The 15,715-nt window shown below is 39.7% G+C and overlaps 1 protein-coding gene across 9 annotated transcripts in view; it reads right to left on the reverse strand.

Annotated features, from left to right (window-relative positions):
• Window positions 1-15,715, reverse strand: part of Zfyve9 (zinc finger FYVE-type containing 9) — a 144,073-nt gene that overhangs the window by 81,816 nt on the left and 46,542 nt on the right. For 6 of the 9 annotated variants that reach the window (XM_076564713.1, XM_076564707.1, XM_076564715.1 and 3 more), the window contains 2 exons: window positions 8,847-8,946; window positions 3,591-3,696 (listed from right to left, as the gene is read on the reverse strand). In XM_076564713.1, coding sequence (XP_076420828.1) covers window positions 3,591-3,660 — 70 coding nt within the window. In that variant the 5' untranslated portion in view covers window positions 3,661-3,696; window positions 8,847-8,946. Of the gene's footprint in view, window positions 1-3,032; window positions 3,113-3,590; window positions 3,697-7,736; window positions 7,855-8,846; window positions 8,947-15,715 lie in introns of all 9 variants that reach the window. The other 3 variants (XM_076564711.1, XM_076564716.1, XM_076564712.1) reach the window with 2 other exon arrangements.

Here is a 15,715-nt window from a genome sequence, read left to right on the forward strand (position 1 = left end):
AGCAAAAAGCTACTTAGGACTATCTAACCAATGTTTCCAACTATACTCTGAAGATAAAATGTTCTCAGAATATGACAGAATCTAATCTTTAGCTAGACATAAAATACATTTAAGACAATGCCCTATAATTGCCTGTTAACAAATGGTAATGTCTAAGAACATTTCAAACAAAAAAGTTTTATGTCTATTTAATTTTGTTATTAGATTGAGATAAACAATAACACAATTAAATTGACCTGTAGACCCAGGAGTGGGGAAGCACCTTTGAATTGTCTGTGTACAAGACAAGGCACAGATAATGGAAGTGAAGACTGATAATTGAATGAATATTTTTCTGTGAAGTCTAAATGCTCTCTTCTAATCTACAATATGATTGGAGTGTGAGTTACATCCATATCTCCATCTGCTAAACTGTAAAGTCAACCTTTTAGTCCCACCTCTTGGGAGACTGAGGTGAGAGGGTACCCGAGTCAATTAGTTCAAGCCAACTGGGAAACAGTGAGACTCTGTCTTAAAATAGAACAAAAACAAACAAAACCCACTAGCCCTGTGTAGTTAAAATTTAGGCATTTGTCAGGCGGTGATGGCACATGCCTTTAATCCCAGCACTCAGGAGGCAGAAGCAGGTGGATCTCTGTGAGTTCGAGGCCAGCCTGGGCTACAGAGTGAGTTCCAGGAAAGGCACCAAAGCTACACAAAGAAACCCTGTCAAAAAAACAGAACAACAAAAAAAAATTTTTTGAGACATTTTAGTGAACATAGTTTTTTAATTTTTTTTAATGGGCCTAGAGATTTAGCTCAGTTATGAGTGCCTACATGCACTAAGGCTGGTGAATACCCAGTCCTAGGGAGGGGAAGGCAGAAGCAGGAAGCTGGAGGATCACAAGCCCAAGGTCATCTCTAGCTATATCCTGGGTTTGAGGCTAACCTGGGCACTACAGAAGACCCTATTTAAAAAAGAAGTCTGGGGAAATGGCTCAGTGGGCAATGGGGTGGCTGAGCAAGCATGAAGACCTGAGTTTGGATTCCCAGCAGTCACCTAAAAGACTACAGACACAATCAGGGTCATGGTGGCATACAGCTGTGACCCGCCATGGGGAGGAGAGAAAGCAGATCCCAAAGGATTACTGGTAAACCAATCTAGCTGAAAAGAGCAAACAGTGAGACATTTGTTTCAAAAAATAAGGTTAGAGACCACTGAGGAAGTGATACAATGTTGATCCCTGGCCTCCACAAGCATCCATACAGACAAGGACACCTAGGCGCGCGCGCGCACGCGCACACACACACACACACACACACACACACACACACACACACACACACACACACCAACCAAAAAAAAAACCCTCAAAAACATTACAAATGAAACAGAACAAAAATGACAGTGTATTAATCATTGCTGACCATGGGTTATAGCGCACTTAAGTTTATTAGACTATTCTCTTTAATTTGTTGTTTTGAGACAGAGTCCTGGAACTTTCTATGTAGCCCACGCTGGCCTCAAACTCACAGAGATCCACCTGCCTCTGCCTCCCAGGGCTGGGATTAAAGGCGTGCACTACCATGCCCAGTATAACTTGTATATATTTAAATTTTTCCCATTAAGTTTTTTTTTTAAAGTTTGCTACAGCATGTGAAATCCTGCCTGTAATAATGTTACTGATTAAATTTATATTTATATTCTTAGCTGAGGACATTTGGGAAAATGGTATTTGGGAAAATAGATTTATCTATTAAATCAATTTCTAGTGTATCAATAAACATAATTTCATCTAACATTTGTTTCCTTTGTAACAGACCATAACTATATAGCTAAGTTATTCTCTCAAGTTACAGTGGTATTTTGTATCTCTAAATGAGTAAAGGAGATAAAAAACGAATGCACTTAGGGCTCTTTCTTCTTTCTCCCTTCAGTAAATGATAACCATGGTGCTGAAATTATGCAGTTATAATTGTAACACTAATCTTCAATGCACTCATCGACCTTATTACAGTTTTTACTATACTGCAATGCAATAGCTTATTTACCTTCTCTTTCACCCACTGAATGATTTCTGAAGGCAGAAACCATTTCATTCCATCAATGCAAGGCCTACTTTGCATAGGGTCAAGTGGTAGTAGGTAATAAATACACAAAAGTAAACATCAATAAAAGCATTTGGTTTATATAGCATTAAGAGTAATACTCATGCCTCTACAAAGTATATAATCTAGTTGGGAAAATAAGACATAGATACAATATACATGAGTAGCTAATTAGTATATATATTCAAAAATTATTATGTAAGACTATAAAAGAAATTCTAGGATGAGGTAAATGAGCCTGAATTCACTTAAAAAAAGGAACTGGATGAGGTCTCAAGCGTTTTATCAACAGAAAAGGATTTGTAAGTAGGGAAACCAGGAAAAGCATAACACCAAATGTACGATTTAAGAGAACAACAAACACATCAATTTGGTCCAAGGAAATAACCAGCCTGGGAAACTGAAATGAAGCAACCCAGGCAGATAGTGAAAGCCAAGGAACTTCCGATTGCTGCCGGGCAGTGGTGGTGCACGCCTTTAATCCCAGCAGCTGGGAGGCAGAGGCAGGTGGACTTCTGAGTTTGAGGCACTCTTAAGTTTAAATTAAAATTTAGGCTAGCAAGAAATTTAATTTAAACTTAAATTAATTTCAAAATAAGTATTTCCAGAAATAAAAAAAAGATATTTCTTACAAGAATGTTCAGTAATGTTACGGAAATAGGAATGATTGGGTTTTACCTATTATTTGGACATGTTAATTACCTAGTTTAGTTCATCTGTGTGTGTGTGTGTGTGTGTGTGTGTGTGTTTCATCCTGTTGACAAGTCTCATGTAGCCTACACTGGCCTCGAATTTAGTATCCAGCCAAGACTAGCCTTGAACCCCTAATGTCCTGCCAACAGCCATGCATCATACTTGCAGATTTTTGTGGGTGGGAGGAAGGGTACAGATTTTATCTATGTACCCCTAGCTGACCTGGAACTCACTATATGAATCAGGCTAACCTTGAATTTGTGATGATCCTTCTGCCTCTGGCTCCCAAGTACTAGGATTACAGGCCTGGCCATTTGTCATACATTTTCTCCTTAAATAAGGAAATAAAGTAACAGGAAATGAGAAACTAACTTCATAGAACTGTCATAAACATTAAGTTTAAAAAATGTAAGTACATGGTACATAATGCTAAGGAATGCTAATTCCCCCTTTAAAATTTATTTATATTATTGTCATTACATCATCAGACCTATTTTATTCTATTTTTTAAGATTTATTTCATTCTATTTTATGTAGATGGGTGTTTGCCTGCATCTATCTCTGTGCATCATTTGTGTGCCTAGTTCCTGTGGAGGCCAGAGGAGGGCATCAGATCTCGTGGGACTAGAGTTACAGACAGCTGTGAGCCACCACATGGGTGCTGGGAATTGAACCTGGGTCGTCTGTAAGAGCAGCCAGTGCTCTTAACTGCTGAGCCATCTTGATTTTTTTTTTTAAGAACTTCACATTCTTATTCTCACAGTCTCTATATCATAAATCCAAATAGATTTCCCAATGTAAATTCTCACCTTCATTTTGTTCAAATTCATCTAATACCTTGTCCAGGTTGTAAGCTTCTGCTTGGAAGTAATTCTCCATCAGTGAGCAAACACTGCCGAAGAGACTTGTCTAAACCTAAAAAGTAAACAAAAACAAAACAAAACAAACAAACAAAACAACTGAGTTACACTTTGAATTATTAAAATATAATTTTTAGATCTTAGGTATACAAGAACGAAATCTCCAACAAATCCATTTGGGCAATGATAAACAACCTAAGATCCTCAAGTCTAGAAACCTATAAGCTAACAATTATCAAAATGCAGTCAGCCTCTATATCTGTAAGTTCTATGTCTACAGATTAAACCGGTGATGGATGGAAAATATTCAGAAAAAACTGCATATGTTCCAAACGTGCACAAACATTTTTTTCTAGTCATTTTTCCATAAGTAAAACAGTTTAATAGCTATTTCTTTAGCACTTTATCTTAGTAATGTAGCAATGATTTACAGTACACAGAATGGCCTGGACAAGTTATATACAAATACTCCATGGATGCTGGGGCTTGCAATGGTCCTGGGGCCACTCCTCCAGAGATACTAAGGAACAAATGTAGAACTACTACAAACATAGAAGGTAGACTTACTTAATAGCTTATAATGCAAAAGATAAAAGTCCAGGTGTTGGGAAGGGATCATTTTGATTAGGATAAAGTAACATTTCTACTAGAAAAGGGAGTTCATAGCTTCTGTTAAATAGAAAATTAAGAGAAAGTTCAAGTATTGGTAAGGGATATTAGTTTTCATTTTAATGATGACTGATGAATCTTTTTAAACCTCTCATTTTTAAATATAATTTTTAAACTTCCCTTACTATTACTTGACCTAAAAGCATATATACAAGATACCAATGATTTAACAGAATGCCAAGTAACACAATAGGAGGAGTATTAAAAACTGCTACTAGCTATTCCTCTATTACTATTTAAGATTTTTTAGACAGAGTGTCAAAACCCACACTGGAGCCCAGGCTGACCCAGACTCCTGAGAACCGGGATTACAGTTATGAGCCACACCAGGCTTAATGATTATCCCTTTTTTGAGCAGATCAAATTTAGGTTTACTAGAGAAAAGTGGGGGGGAAGCTCCAAAGGCAGGGAAGGGTTCCAAGGGAAGAATACTCTTGATCATCCCTTTAAATTAACTCATCTTTTGTATGTATCTGTGTGTGCATGTGTATGAATACAGGTTCATATGAGTGTGCATGTTTATGTGGCAGGTGCAAGTGGAGGCCGGAGGCCAACACAGGGTACCTTCTTCAATCACTTTTCCATCTTTTGTGTATGTAGGGGTGTGTGTGTGTGTGTGTGTGTGTGTGTGTGTGAGAGAGAGAGAGAGAGAGAGAGAGAGAGAGAGAGAGAGAGAGAGAGAGAGAGAGAGAGAGAGAGAGAGAGAGAGAAAGAAAGAACAGGTATGCAAATGGCATGGCACACATATGGAGGTCAGAGGACAACCTTGGGTGCTGATCTTTGACTCCCACCTTGTTTGAGGCAGGGTCTCTGCTGTTTTTCTTCTGTGCATACAAAGTTAGCTGGCGCAGGAGCTTACAGGGATTTTCTTGTCTCTACCTTCCCACTAAGAGTAGGAGCACTGGGATTATATATGTTTACTACCATGCCTGGCCTCATGTGGGTTCTGGGTATTTGAACTGATACTGGTCTTTGTACACCAAGCACCTCACCCACAGAGCCATCTCCCCAGCCCACTAAAGAGGTAGTACCTGCTAATTTATCATTTGGGATGAGTTGGTATTAAAATTGTTTGCTATTACTTAAATTTTTCTACTTAACATTGTTCACTACTGGCTAAATTGTAAGGTTTTTGGTGTTAGGATTAATAATTAAGGCCTGACTCTCCTGCCTCACACACAGCAGAGGTACAGCAAACACCATTCTGTTAGTCTGATTATTTACTAGTCCCTTTATCCCCCACTTTCTCTAGGGTGCTTTATCCCTGCCATCTCCAGGAAGTGCTTGAGGTCTCCAAGTCTTGGGATGATCCTGGTTTCATTTTCAAAGAAACAGCTGTGGTTTCCTGAAGATTTGGGGTTTGCCATAGAACCATGAAGGCTATATATATAGCATGGAGGTCCCTAGGACGACTGTGGCTTATAATAAATTTCGGTTTTACTCAATTATTGAAAAAAAAAATAGCCAAATGAATGGAAACACATGAACTATGAACCAAAGGCTGAGGGGCCCCCAGCTGGATCAGGCCCTCTGAACAGGTGAGACAGTTGATTGGCTTGATCTGTTTGGGAGGCAACTAGGCAGTGGGACCAAGTCCTGTGCTCATTGCATGAGTTGGCTGTTTGAAACCTGGAGCTTATGCAGGGACACTTGGCTCAGGCTGGGAGGAAGGGACTGGACCTGCCTGGACTGAGTCTACCAGGTTGATCACAGTGTCCTCGGGGGAGAATTTGCCCTGGAGGAGGTGGGAATGGGGGGTGGGCTGGGGGAAAGGGGAGGGGGGGAGAACAGGGGAACCCATGGCTGATATGTAGAACTGAATGGTATTGTAAAATAAAATTAATTAATTAAAATAAAATAAATAAAAATAAAAAAATTAAAAATTAAAAAAAAAAAGATTTGGGGTTTGGCAGTCTTCTTACTGCGTACGTTAGGATTTATGTCAAGATTCTTGGCTTCCTTTCTTATAAAAATGCCCATTCTATGCAAAATAGGAGCTCACTAAATTCACATATATATTTCACAGATGAATATAATTACTTTGGATTTTTTAATATGAGGATTTTTTTTGTCTTTTTACCTCTAGAGTCTTTATTGACCAGCGCTTTTAGAATTTCTGCAGAATTCCAGCACTGAGGTCCCACTTGGAGCACCAACCTGACTGCTGCTTTTATGTCTCCTCCCTTGGCACACACATTCATTTTGTGCCACGGTGAACATGTGGAAATCCAGGCATCACGTATTACTGGTCATCTACTAGGTACCAACCACTGTCACAGTCCCTAGGTTATTTGTCACTATAACCTAGTGACCTAAATCCCTCTGACCTAAAGAAGCCCAAGGTCTCACCGCGGAGATAGATGAATGAGTTAACTTGAAACAGAAAATACTAACTGATATATGCATCAGGTGCTATGAAGCCAAAGAAGAGATGGATCCAAGTCAGAGTAAGGAGAGAGTGCATTATTCAGGGTAGAGTATACTGCTATATAGACTATTTCAAATATATTTCCAAGGTTAAAACAAAAGTTTTTGTTTGTTTTGAGACAGGGTCTCATGTCTCCCAGTCTGGCCTGAAACTCAAAATGTTGCCAAGGATGACTTTGAATTTCTGATCCTCCTGCCTCCATCTAAGTGCTGGAATGATGGGCATACACCACCATGCCTGGTTTTATGTAATGGTTGGGATGGAATTCAGGGCTTCACACATCAATGTCAAGCATTCTACCAATTGAGCTCTAAGTCTAAGCTCTTGGTAAATTTAGTTTTATAACAATTAAGGTCAAATCTTCCACATCTATAAGCAACTCAGTAGAATGCAGGTTCCTCCATCTTGTTCCTTGACCATAGATTAGGAAACTACTATACAAGATGCTTGTCTTCAAGAAAAATATAGACCAACACCAGAAAATGATTTTAATCCCAGCACTCAGGAGGCAGAGGCAGGCAGATCTCCGTCAGTTCTACAGAGCAAGATCCAGGATAGCCAGGCTATTACACAGAAAATCCCTGTCTTGAAAAATGAAAAAAGTCAGCTGAGCTAAACAACATGTTATCTTAGCTTGGACAAATAAACAGCTCAAGAATAGCATCTTCTTGGAGGTTTATGCCAAAACGAGCACTGACCTAGGGTCTAGTTCTTTAACCTACGTCACCAGAATCGGGTGACAGCACATCTAGGCTGAGACAGCAATAAGGTGAAAGGTAAAAGCTGAATGGGCACAATCTATAAAGACAGCCCCGGAAGTAGTACACATCATCTCCTTTACATTCCTTTTGTGAGCTTAGTCACAGCCACACTGAGCTGCAAAAAGGATGCTAGACATTTGTATTTCAGCTGCAGCTCCTTCAGAGAAACAAGAATGGATTCTGGTGGATTTGGATATCCTTTGCTATAATGGTAGAAACTTCCTACAGAGGTGGTACCTGAAGGATAGGATCTTGCCATATGAAGTGCAGAAGGACAAAAAATAGCTTGCTAACTTCGGGTGCAGACATTCTGGTCAAGAAAAATTATTACCAAGTGCCTCTGCGCCATCCTCAACTGAAAAGAAAAAGCTCAATTTCATACTGAACATCCATGACTTTCCTCACAATTCATGTGGAAAACACAACATTGTACTGGTGACTGGCATGATCCGTTTCTGAAACCAGTCTCACCAGCCAGACCTCTTGCCATCCTATACATCCCAAATAATTATACATAATTTTGGGGGAGAAAAAAAATCTACAACTGCCAGTTAGGAAAAGTCAAAGACTCTATAAGATTATAATACTTCCCTTTCTACTGGAAATTACTGCTTTCACAACTAATTTAGAAAAATAAAATAATGCAAATCACATCTATATTTCTGATTCTGTGCCCCTAAAATTTTCTAATTGAATTATGCTCTTGCATAATGAGTAAGAAATAAAGACAGATATGCCAATATTCTTTCCAAACACCATTGCTCAAAATCATGGTCTTTTTCATGCTAAAATTACCTTTCTACGATCGAGGATAACAGTAAGGTGATTCTAAAAGGAAGGAACCAGCACGAGTAGAGAAATCAGGGATGTGACATCTTTAATAGCTATTAACACCCCCCCCCCCAAAAGAACCCAAACAGATCTGGAAAGATGGCTCTGCAGCTAAGAGTGCCTCCGGCCCTTACAGAGGACTCCCAATCCCAGCACCCAGGTCAGGTGACTCACAACTGCCTGCTCCAGAGACTCCAACACCCTTTTCTGGATTAAGCTTGTAATTCCAGTGCTTAGGAAAAAGAGGCAGGAGGATCACAAGATTGATGTGAGTGTTTGAATTACATAGTGAATCCCAGACTAGCACAGGCTACACAGATTGTCTCTAATTAATCAATCAATCGATTGCTGTCTTACTCTTAATTAAAGTAAAATCATTTGAAAAGTTGTACTGTTGGTTTAGTAAGAGACATTAGTAATGAAGCAAACAGCGTATGTCCATCAATCTTGTAGTCACAGATGGAGTCCTTCTCTAGAGTTCAGTATCATAGAGAAATGAGACAATGGTTTCCATACCTGTCCCCTCACGAACATAAAGAGCAGCTTTCTCTGTGCTTGCTCATGATGCCTGCTGTGCCACTAGCCAGTCTTCTGAACCAGAAGGTCCTCTTTGATCCTACGGAAAAACCAGAGTGCTTATTACACTTACTAAAACAATAAGCTCTAGTCTTCAACATATAAACCTACTATAGCCAGACAAATAAAAGTAGCAGGTCTATCAATTTTGGGGATGTGGGGTGGCTTGGGAAAGAGGACTGGGGGGTGGGAGAAGGGAGGAGGGGAGGTCTGTGGATAGCATGTGGAGTGAGTAGAAAATTTCTTAATAAATAAAAATGAAAAAAAGTAGCAGGTTACAACAATAAATTATAATTACATCTTCAGATTCAAAGACCTACTCGGCATGGAAGGCAGCCACACACACACTTTATTGAAGTCAAAAACTGAAGTGTCAGGGAAGAGGTAAGAACTCTGCATGCTCATTTCAGGAGATGATATGTAACACAACAACAGCAAGCAACTTCTCTCCAATGACTTGAACTGCTGATTCATAAAGATACCATTTACTTTGTGTAACAACAGGCCCTCCAGAAATCCAAAGTTAAGAAAACTGCAACCTCACAAGGATGTTCTCAAATATGATTTTCCCCCACTGTGTACACACAGAATTTTTATTTTCTCAAGACAAGGTCTCACTATGTAGTTCTGGTTGTCCTGGTACTCACGATATAGACCAGGTAGACCTTGAACTCAGAGATCCACCTGGCTCTTCCTCCTGAGTGCTGGGATTAAAGGTGTGTGCCAATAGTCGGGCTTCACAGAGAATTATTAAACTGATTTAAAAGTTTCTTGCTGCAGAGGGCATCAGACCCCATTACAGATCCTCATGAGACATCATGTGAGTGCTAGGAGTTGAACTCAGGACCTCCCAGATGGTGCAGCAGTTAAGATCACTGGCTGCTCTTCCAGAGGATCCAGGTTCAATTCCCAGCATGTATGTGACAACTCACACCTGTCTGTAACTCCAGTTCCAGGGCTTCTGACACCCTCACACAGACATACGTGCAGGCAAAACATCAATATAAAAATATATTTTAAAAAAAGTTTCTCGGGCTGGAGAGATGGCTCAGAGGTTAAGAGCACTGACTGCTCTTCCAGAGGTCCTGAATTCAATTCCCAGCAACCACATGGCGGCTCACAACCATCCGTAATGAGATCTGGTGCCCTCTTCTGGCCTGCAGTCATATATGCTGTATACATAATAAATAAATAAATCTTAAAAAAAAAAAAAAGTTTCTCAGGAGGCAGAGCCAGGCGGATCTCCGTGAGTTTGAGGCCAGCCTGCTCTACAGAGAGAGATCCAGGACAGGCACCAAAAACTACACAGAGAAACCCTGTCTCGAAAAAAAACAAAAAATAAAAATAAATATAAATAAATAAATAAAAGTTTCCTGCTGAAGTTTTTGTTGCCAAACAACTGTTTTCCCTCCAAATGGAGTGTATCTGTATCCCAGACATTCCTCAGTGCTTAAAAACAGTGGATCTGTGCTGGAGAGATGGCTCACAGGTTAGGAGCACTGGCTGCTCTTCCAGAGGTCCTGAGTTCAATTCCCAGCACCCCCATGGTAGCTCACAACCATCTATAATGAGATCTGGTGCCCTCTTCTGGCCTGTAGGGATACATGTAGGCAGAACACTGTATGTGTAATAAATAAATCAATTAAAAAACAACAACAACAATGGATCTATTAGTGCAATATACTGAACTTTATTGTTAAAGACAAAACTTCCTCAAATGTGACTTCCTTTCTCTGAAAGAATATCACAATATCCATGAAGTTAAAGTAGTCTAACTTACATGCCTCTATAACTTCTTAGAGATGCTGATTTTTAATTTTCTTAAAGATTTATTCTACCTTTAAATATGTAAGTATACGTGTATATGCACATGAGAGCTAGCATCACTGAAGCCAGAAAAAGGTAGATTCCCTGGTGCTGGAGTTTCAGGTGGTTGAACTCGGGTCCTCTGGGAAAGACAGCAAGCGCTTTTAACTGCTGAACTATCTCTCCAAACCTGTGAAATTTCTTAGGGGCCTAATTTAGCCTTGTACAAGATTGACAGGTAGAACTAATAAAAAACAAAGAACATTATAATCGTGGTATTTTCAGAACAGGTAAGACTTTTAGAGATTATTTAGTAAATACCATATTTAAATAAAAAGATAAAGTAGGTGCCAGAAGAAATTTCCTGACATTATAGATGTTACATTTTCTAATATGAAAATTATGTGTTTAGAAAGAAAAGGTGCAAAAACTCCAGTTCTGGAGACCAAAGAGAATACAGAACGAGGACCACTGGTCAAGGGCTCTGCTGTCTTCAGGAAACTGATACCAGTGGTGTAGATCAGTGGCAGGGCAGTTTGCCTTGCACTCATAAGGCCCTAGGTTTGACTATCTGCAGCGTGCGCACACACCACACACACACACACACACACACACACACACACACACACACACACACACACACTGGGAGGGAGGGAGGGAGGGAAGCTTGTACGTGCTCTTATACACTAAATGAGAAATGGACTTGTATTGCCAAGTAAAGGACTAAATAACACACCAGGAATAATGAAGGTAAACTAGTCAAAGGAATGATGCAAAAGCTACTGGCTAACTGAAGATCTTTTTTTGTTTGTTTGTTTTTCAAGACAGGGTTTCTCTTAGCAGCCCTGGCTGTCCAGGAACTTGCTCTGCATATCAGGCTGGCCTTGAACTCACAGAAATCAGCCTGCCTCTGCCTCCCAGGTGCTGGGATTAAAGGCATGCGCCACCACACTGGGCTTGAAGATTTTCTTAAATAAAATTAATTCTATAAATTTCCTGTCAGATCCTATGTGCATATCTAAGTTTGCTTTTAGTATTTTTTAATGCGTGAGGCAAACACAGTTATGTAATGGTTAATTTTATGTGTTTGTAATGGCTATTGGATGCTCAGACTACTACTTCTGGGTATGTCTGAGGGTGTTGTAGGACAAGATTAACATTTGAGTTGGTAGATTAAGTAAAGCAGACCACCCTCTCACATAACTAGGTCTCCTCTAAGCCACTGAGGACCTGAAGGTGTAGAAATTAAATAGTGAAGGACAGGAGGATTCTTTGTGTGTGTCTAACTTGCTTTGCTGTCTTCTCCTGCCCTTAAACTGGGATTTTCACATTTATTATCCAGTTCCAGAACTATATTACTACCAGCTTTCCTGTGTTTCCAGACTGCAGACATCATACAGCGGAGCTTCTAAGTTTCTAGAATCATATAAACAATTCCTTACTTATATATACATACATACATATCTTTTTTTTTTTTTTTTTTTTTTTGAAATTGGGTCTTACTACATAGCCTAGGCTGGCCTCAAACTTAGTATGTGGCCCGGGGTAGTCTTGAACTCACAATCCCTTATCCCTTAATGATGGGTATACATTTGGAGAAGTGTGTTCCTAGATGATTTTACTGTATGAACACCATAGAGTTCTTAAACTAGTATGGCTTGGCTTACTTGTATATTTTGTTTGTGTTCTGACAAATAAAGCTTGCCTGGAGATCAGAGGGCAGAGCTAGCCACTAGTTAACCATAGAGGCCAGGCCGTGGTGGCACACACCTTTAATCCCAGCACTTGGGAGGAGGAAGCACGAAGATCAGGAGTTCAAGGCCACCCTGGGCTACATGAGATTGAAGCAGTCTAAAAGAGAAACACAGCCAGGCAGTGGCAGTGCACGTCTTTAATCCCAGCACTAGGAAGGTGGAGACAGGAACATAAGGCAGGTGGAGACAGGACCTCACGCCCATTGGGTCTGAGGATTTGTAGAGATAGGAAGCAACTGACAGCTGCTCCCAGTTCTCTAATCTTTCAGGTTCTTACCCCAATATTTGACTCTCAATTTTTCTTATTGATAAAGACTAATTAGGGTCATGCTTCATTGACTCATATTTACCTGGCTTAACTCTCTCAACTCAATCTGAGTTGTTCCTTATTTTCCACTATCTGTAGTACAAAATCAATTCATGCTTACATTCTGTATTTCTCTACTAGTGGCAATACTTACCAAATGAGTTAACACTGTTCATATATGGCTCTCTCTCTCCCACTGGACAGTAAACAAGTCCTGTGCTGGACAGTAGTGGCATGTACCTTTAATCCCAGAACTTGGGAAGCAGAGGCAGGAAGATCTCTGTAAATTACAGGCCAGTTTGGCCTACATTGTGAGTTCTAGGCCAGCCAGAGCTACACAGTGAGACCCTGTCTCAAAAAAACAAAAAACAAACAAACAAAACAAAACAAGTAAACAAAAAAAAGAGCAAGCCCTATGATGTCTTCACTCTTTGTAACCCAGGGTATGACACACAGTGCTTAGCAAATGTCTTATGAATAATCAAATTCAATAAAATTAAAGAATACACACACACACACACACACACACACACACACACACACACACACACACGCTTTTAAAATCAGGACAGGGGAAGAGATGTTTCCTATTAGAAACCAACAGTTTTCATTTGCAGCTAAGAGGACTATTTTTAAAAAGAAGGTCCCACCATGTAGCTCTGGATGCTTAGAACTCACAGAGATTCCCCTGCCTCTGCTCCTCAGGTACAAGAATTAAAGGCAGCCGGGCGGTAGTGGCGCACGCCTTTAATCCCAGCACTCGGGAGGCAGAGGCAGGCAGATCTCTGTGAGATCGAGGTCAGCCTGGTCTCCAAAGCAATTTCCAGGAAAGGCGCAAAGCTACACAGAGAAACCCTGTCTCGAAAAGAAAAAAAGAAAAAAGAAAAGAATTAAAGGCATGCACCACCACACCTAGCTAAGAAGACAAATTTGAAGGCCTCGTTTTGAATAAAAAATTTAAAGTATTAAAAACACATACACATATAGGGAATCTCTTGACAGCTGATGTTTAGGTGACTTAAAAATTTTTAAAGCCTCTATAGTCTTAATTTTTCTTAACTTATATAAAAATCGAAAGGGGAATTGAGGTTACATGAAGTTCAGTTGATAAAATTTCAAGCTACTTATATTTTTACTTTGAAACCTGAAAAGCAATGGGAATAGGACAGGCAAGGGTTTTTAAAAGATTATCTCTCCCTGGGATGTATAAAGGAAGACTAAAATTTCAAATGCAATATGGGAGAGACTTAAAGAATCATCTAACATTAAGAACCAAAATTAATTTTAAAAACAAACTTAGGAAGATGACAGGAATAAAGATGATGTTCAATATATAACTGAACATCTGATGTGGAGATGTTTATAACAGAAGAGAACTTCCAAAATTCTGGCTGGCCAGGCAGTGGTGGTAGTGCATGCCTCTAATCAGAGGCAGGCAGAGCTCTGTGAGTTTGAGGCCAGCCTGGTATACAGAGCTAGTTTCAGGACAGCCAGAGCTACACAGAGAGACCCTGTATCAAAACAAAACAAACTAACAAACAAACAAACACAAACAAAAATTCCATCAAAATCCTGGCTATAAATTTGAAAACAACAGAAAATGAGGAGAATAACACAGAAAATATTCTTAGTTCAGTATGTTTCCTGTCTTGATTTTGATGAATAAAATTCACATAGAACAAATTTAGTATCTTCCCAGTAGCTAAACTTCTTAATATTCCATCAGGAAGTCTGACAAGGCGTTCAAACACTGGCCAAGTGTTCTTTCTTACAACCTTACCCCAGTCTGGGAGCTCAGGTAGGTGTGGCAAATCAAACTTCCAAATGCTGCTACAGAATCAAACCAGTCCACACAATCTTCTCTTCTCTCTCCTGCTTTTTCCCCACCCCCTCCCGTGTGTGTGTGTGTGTGTGTGTGTGTGTGTGTGTGTGTGTGTGTGTGTGTGTGTGTGTGGCCATGGATGACCTTGAACTCCTCATCTTCCTGGCTCCACCTCCCAAGTGCTGGGATTACAGGAATGCACTATCACATATAATTCATACAGTGCTAGGAATCAAACCCACTGGTGCATGCCTTTAATCCCAGCAACTGGAGAGCTGAGACAAAAGGATCATGAGTTTGAGTCTAGTACTGATCAGAAAGCAAGACACTACCTCAAAAAATTATAATAATAAAAGAAAACATTGTACATGGGAAAATATCCAGTAACAAGTATGTGTTTGGTTACATCAGTGTGAAAAGTCCATGTGGGCAAAAGCACAAAAACAAAAAGTAGTACATGTTTGCCAGGTGCAGGGGAGAGGGGATGCCCTGGCTGTCCTGGAACTTACTCTGAAGAACACGCTGGCCCCAAACCCAGAGATCCACCTGCCTGCCTCCCGAGTGCTGGAACTAAAGGTGTGTGCCACCACTGCCTGCCAGGAAAGTAATTATTATTAGCTACAGACTTCCTTTCTGGGGTGATGAAAGTGTTCTGGGATTAATTTAGACAATATGATGGTTGAACAACACTGAATATATTGAAAATATAAAGTATACACATAATGTACCTTTAAAAGCAGTTAATTTTATGTTGTGTAAATTTTATCTAAGTAACCAATTAAATATTTTTTAACAACAATTCACATTACCTTTTAGGCCTAGGTCTGGGATAGGTGCCTATCTTTTTTTCTGTGATTTTACAATATTACAACATTTATCAACCTGGTCATGATTTCTACTAACCATTTATTTTCCTTTCCAGATTCCTAAAGTTTTCCAGGATAGGAGTTGCCCTTCTCGTTTTATGATTGTGGCAGATGATACCATTTATGGCATAGAATACAGACTCACTACCTATCTGTGAAACAAACGGAAAGATTTACTTTCAAAGCACTTTCATCTAGGAAATTTCTGACACAAAAGATCTCAAGAGTTGTACAATGACTACTAAAATTTCAAT

The sequence above is a fragment of the Peromyscus maniculatus genome, chromosome 2, assembly GCF_049852395.1.
Source record: "Peromyscus maniculatus bairdii isolate BWxNUB_F1_BW_parent chromosome 2, HU_Pman_BW_mat_3.1, whole genome shotgun sequence".
NCBI lineage: Eukaryota > Metazoa > Chordata > Mammalia > Rodentia > Cricetidae > Peromyscus > Peromyscus maniculatus.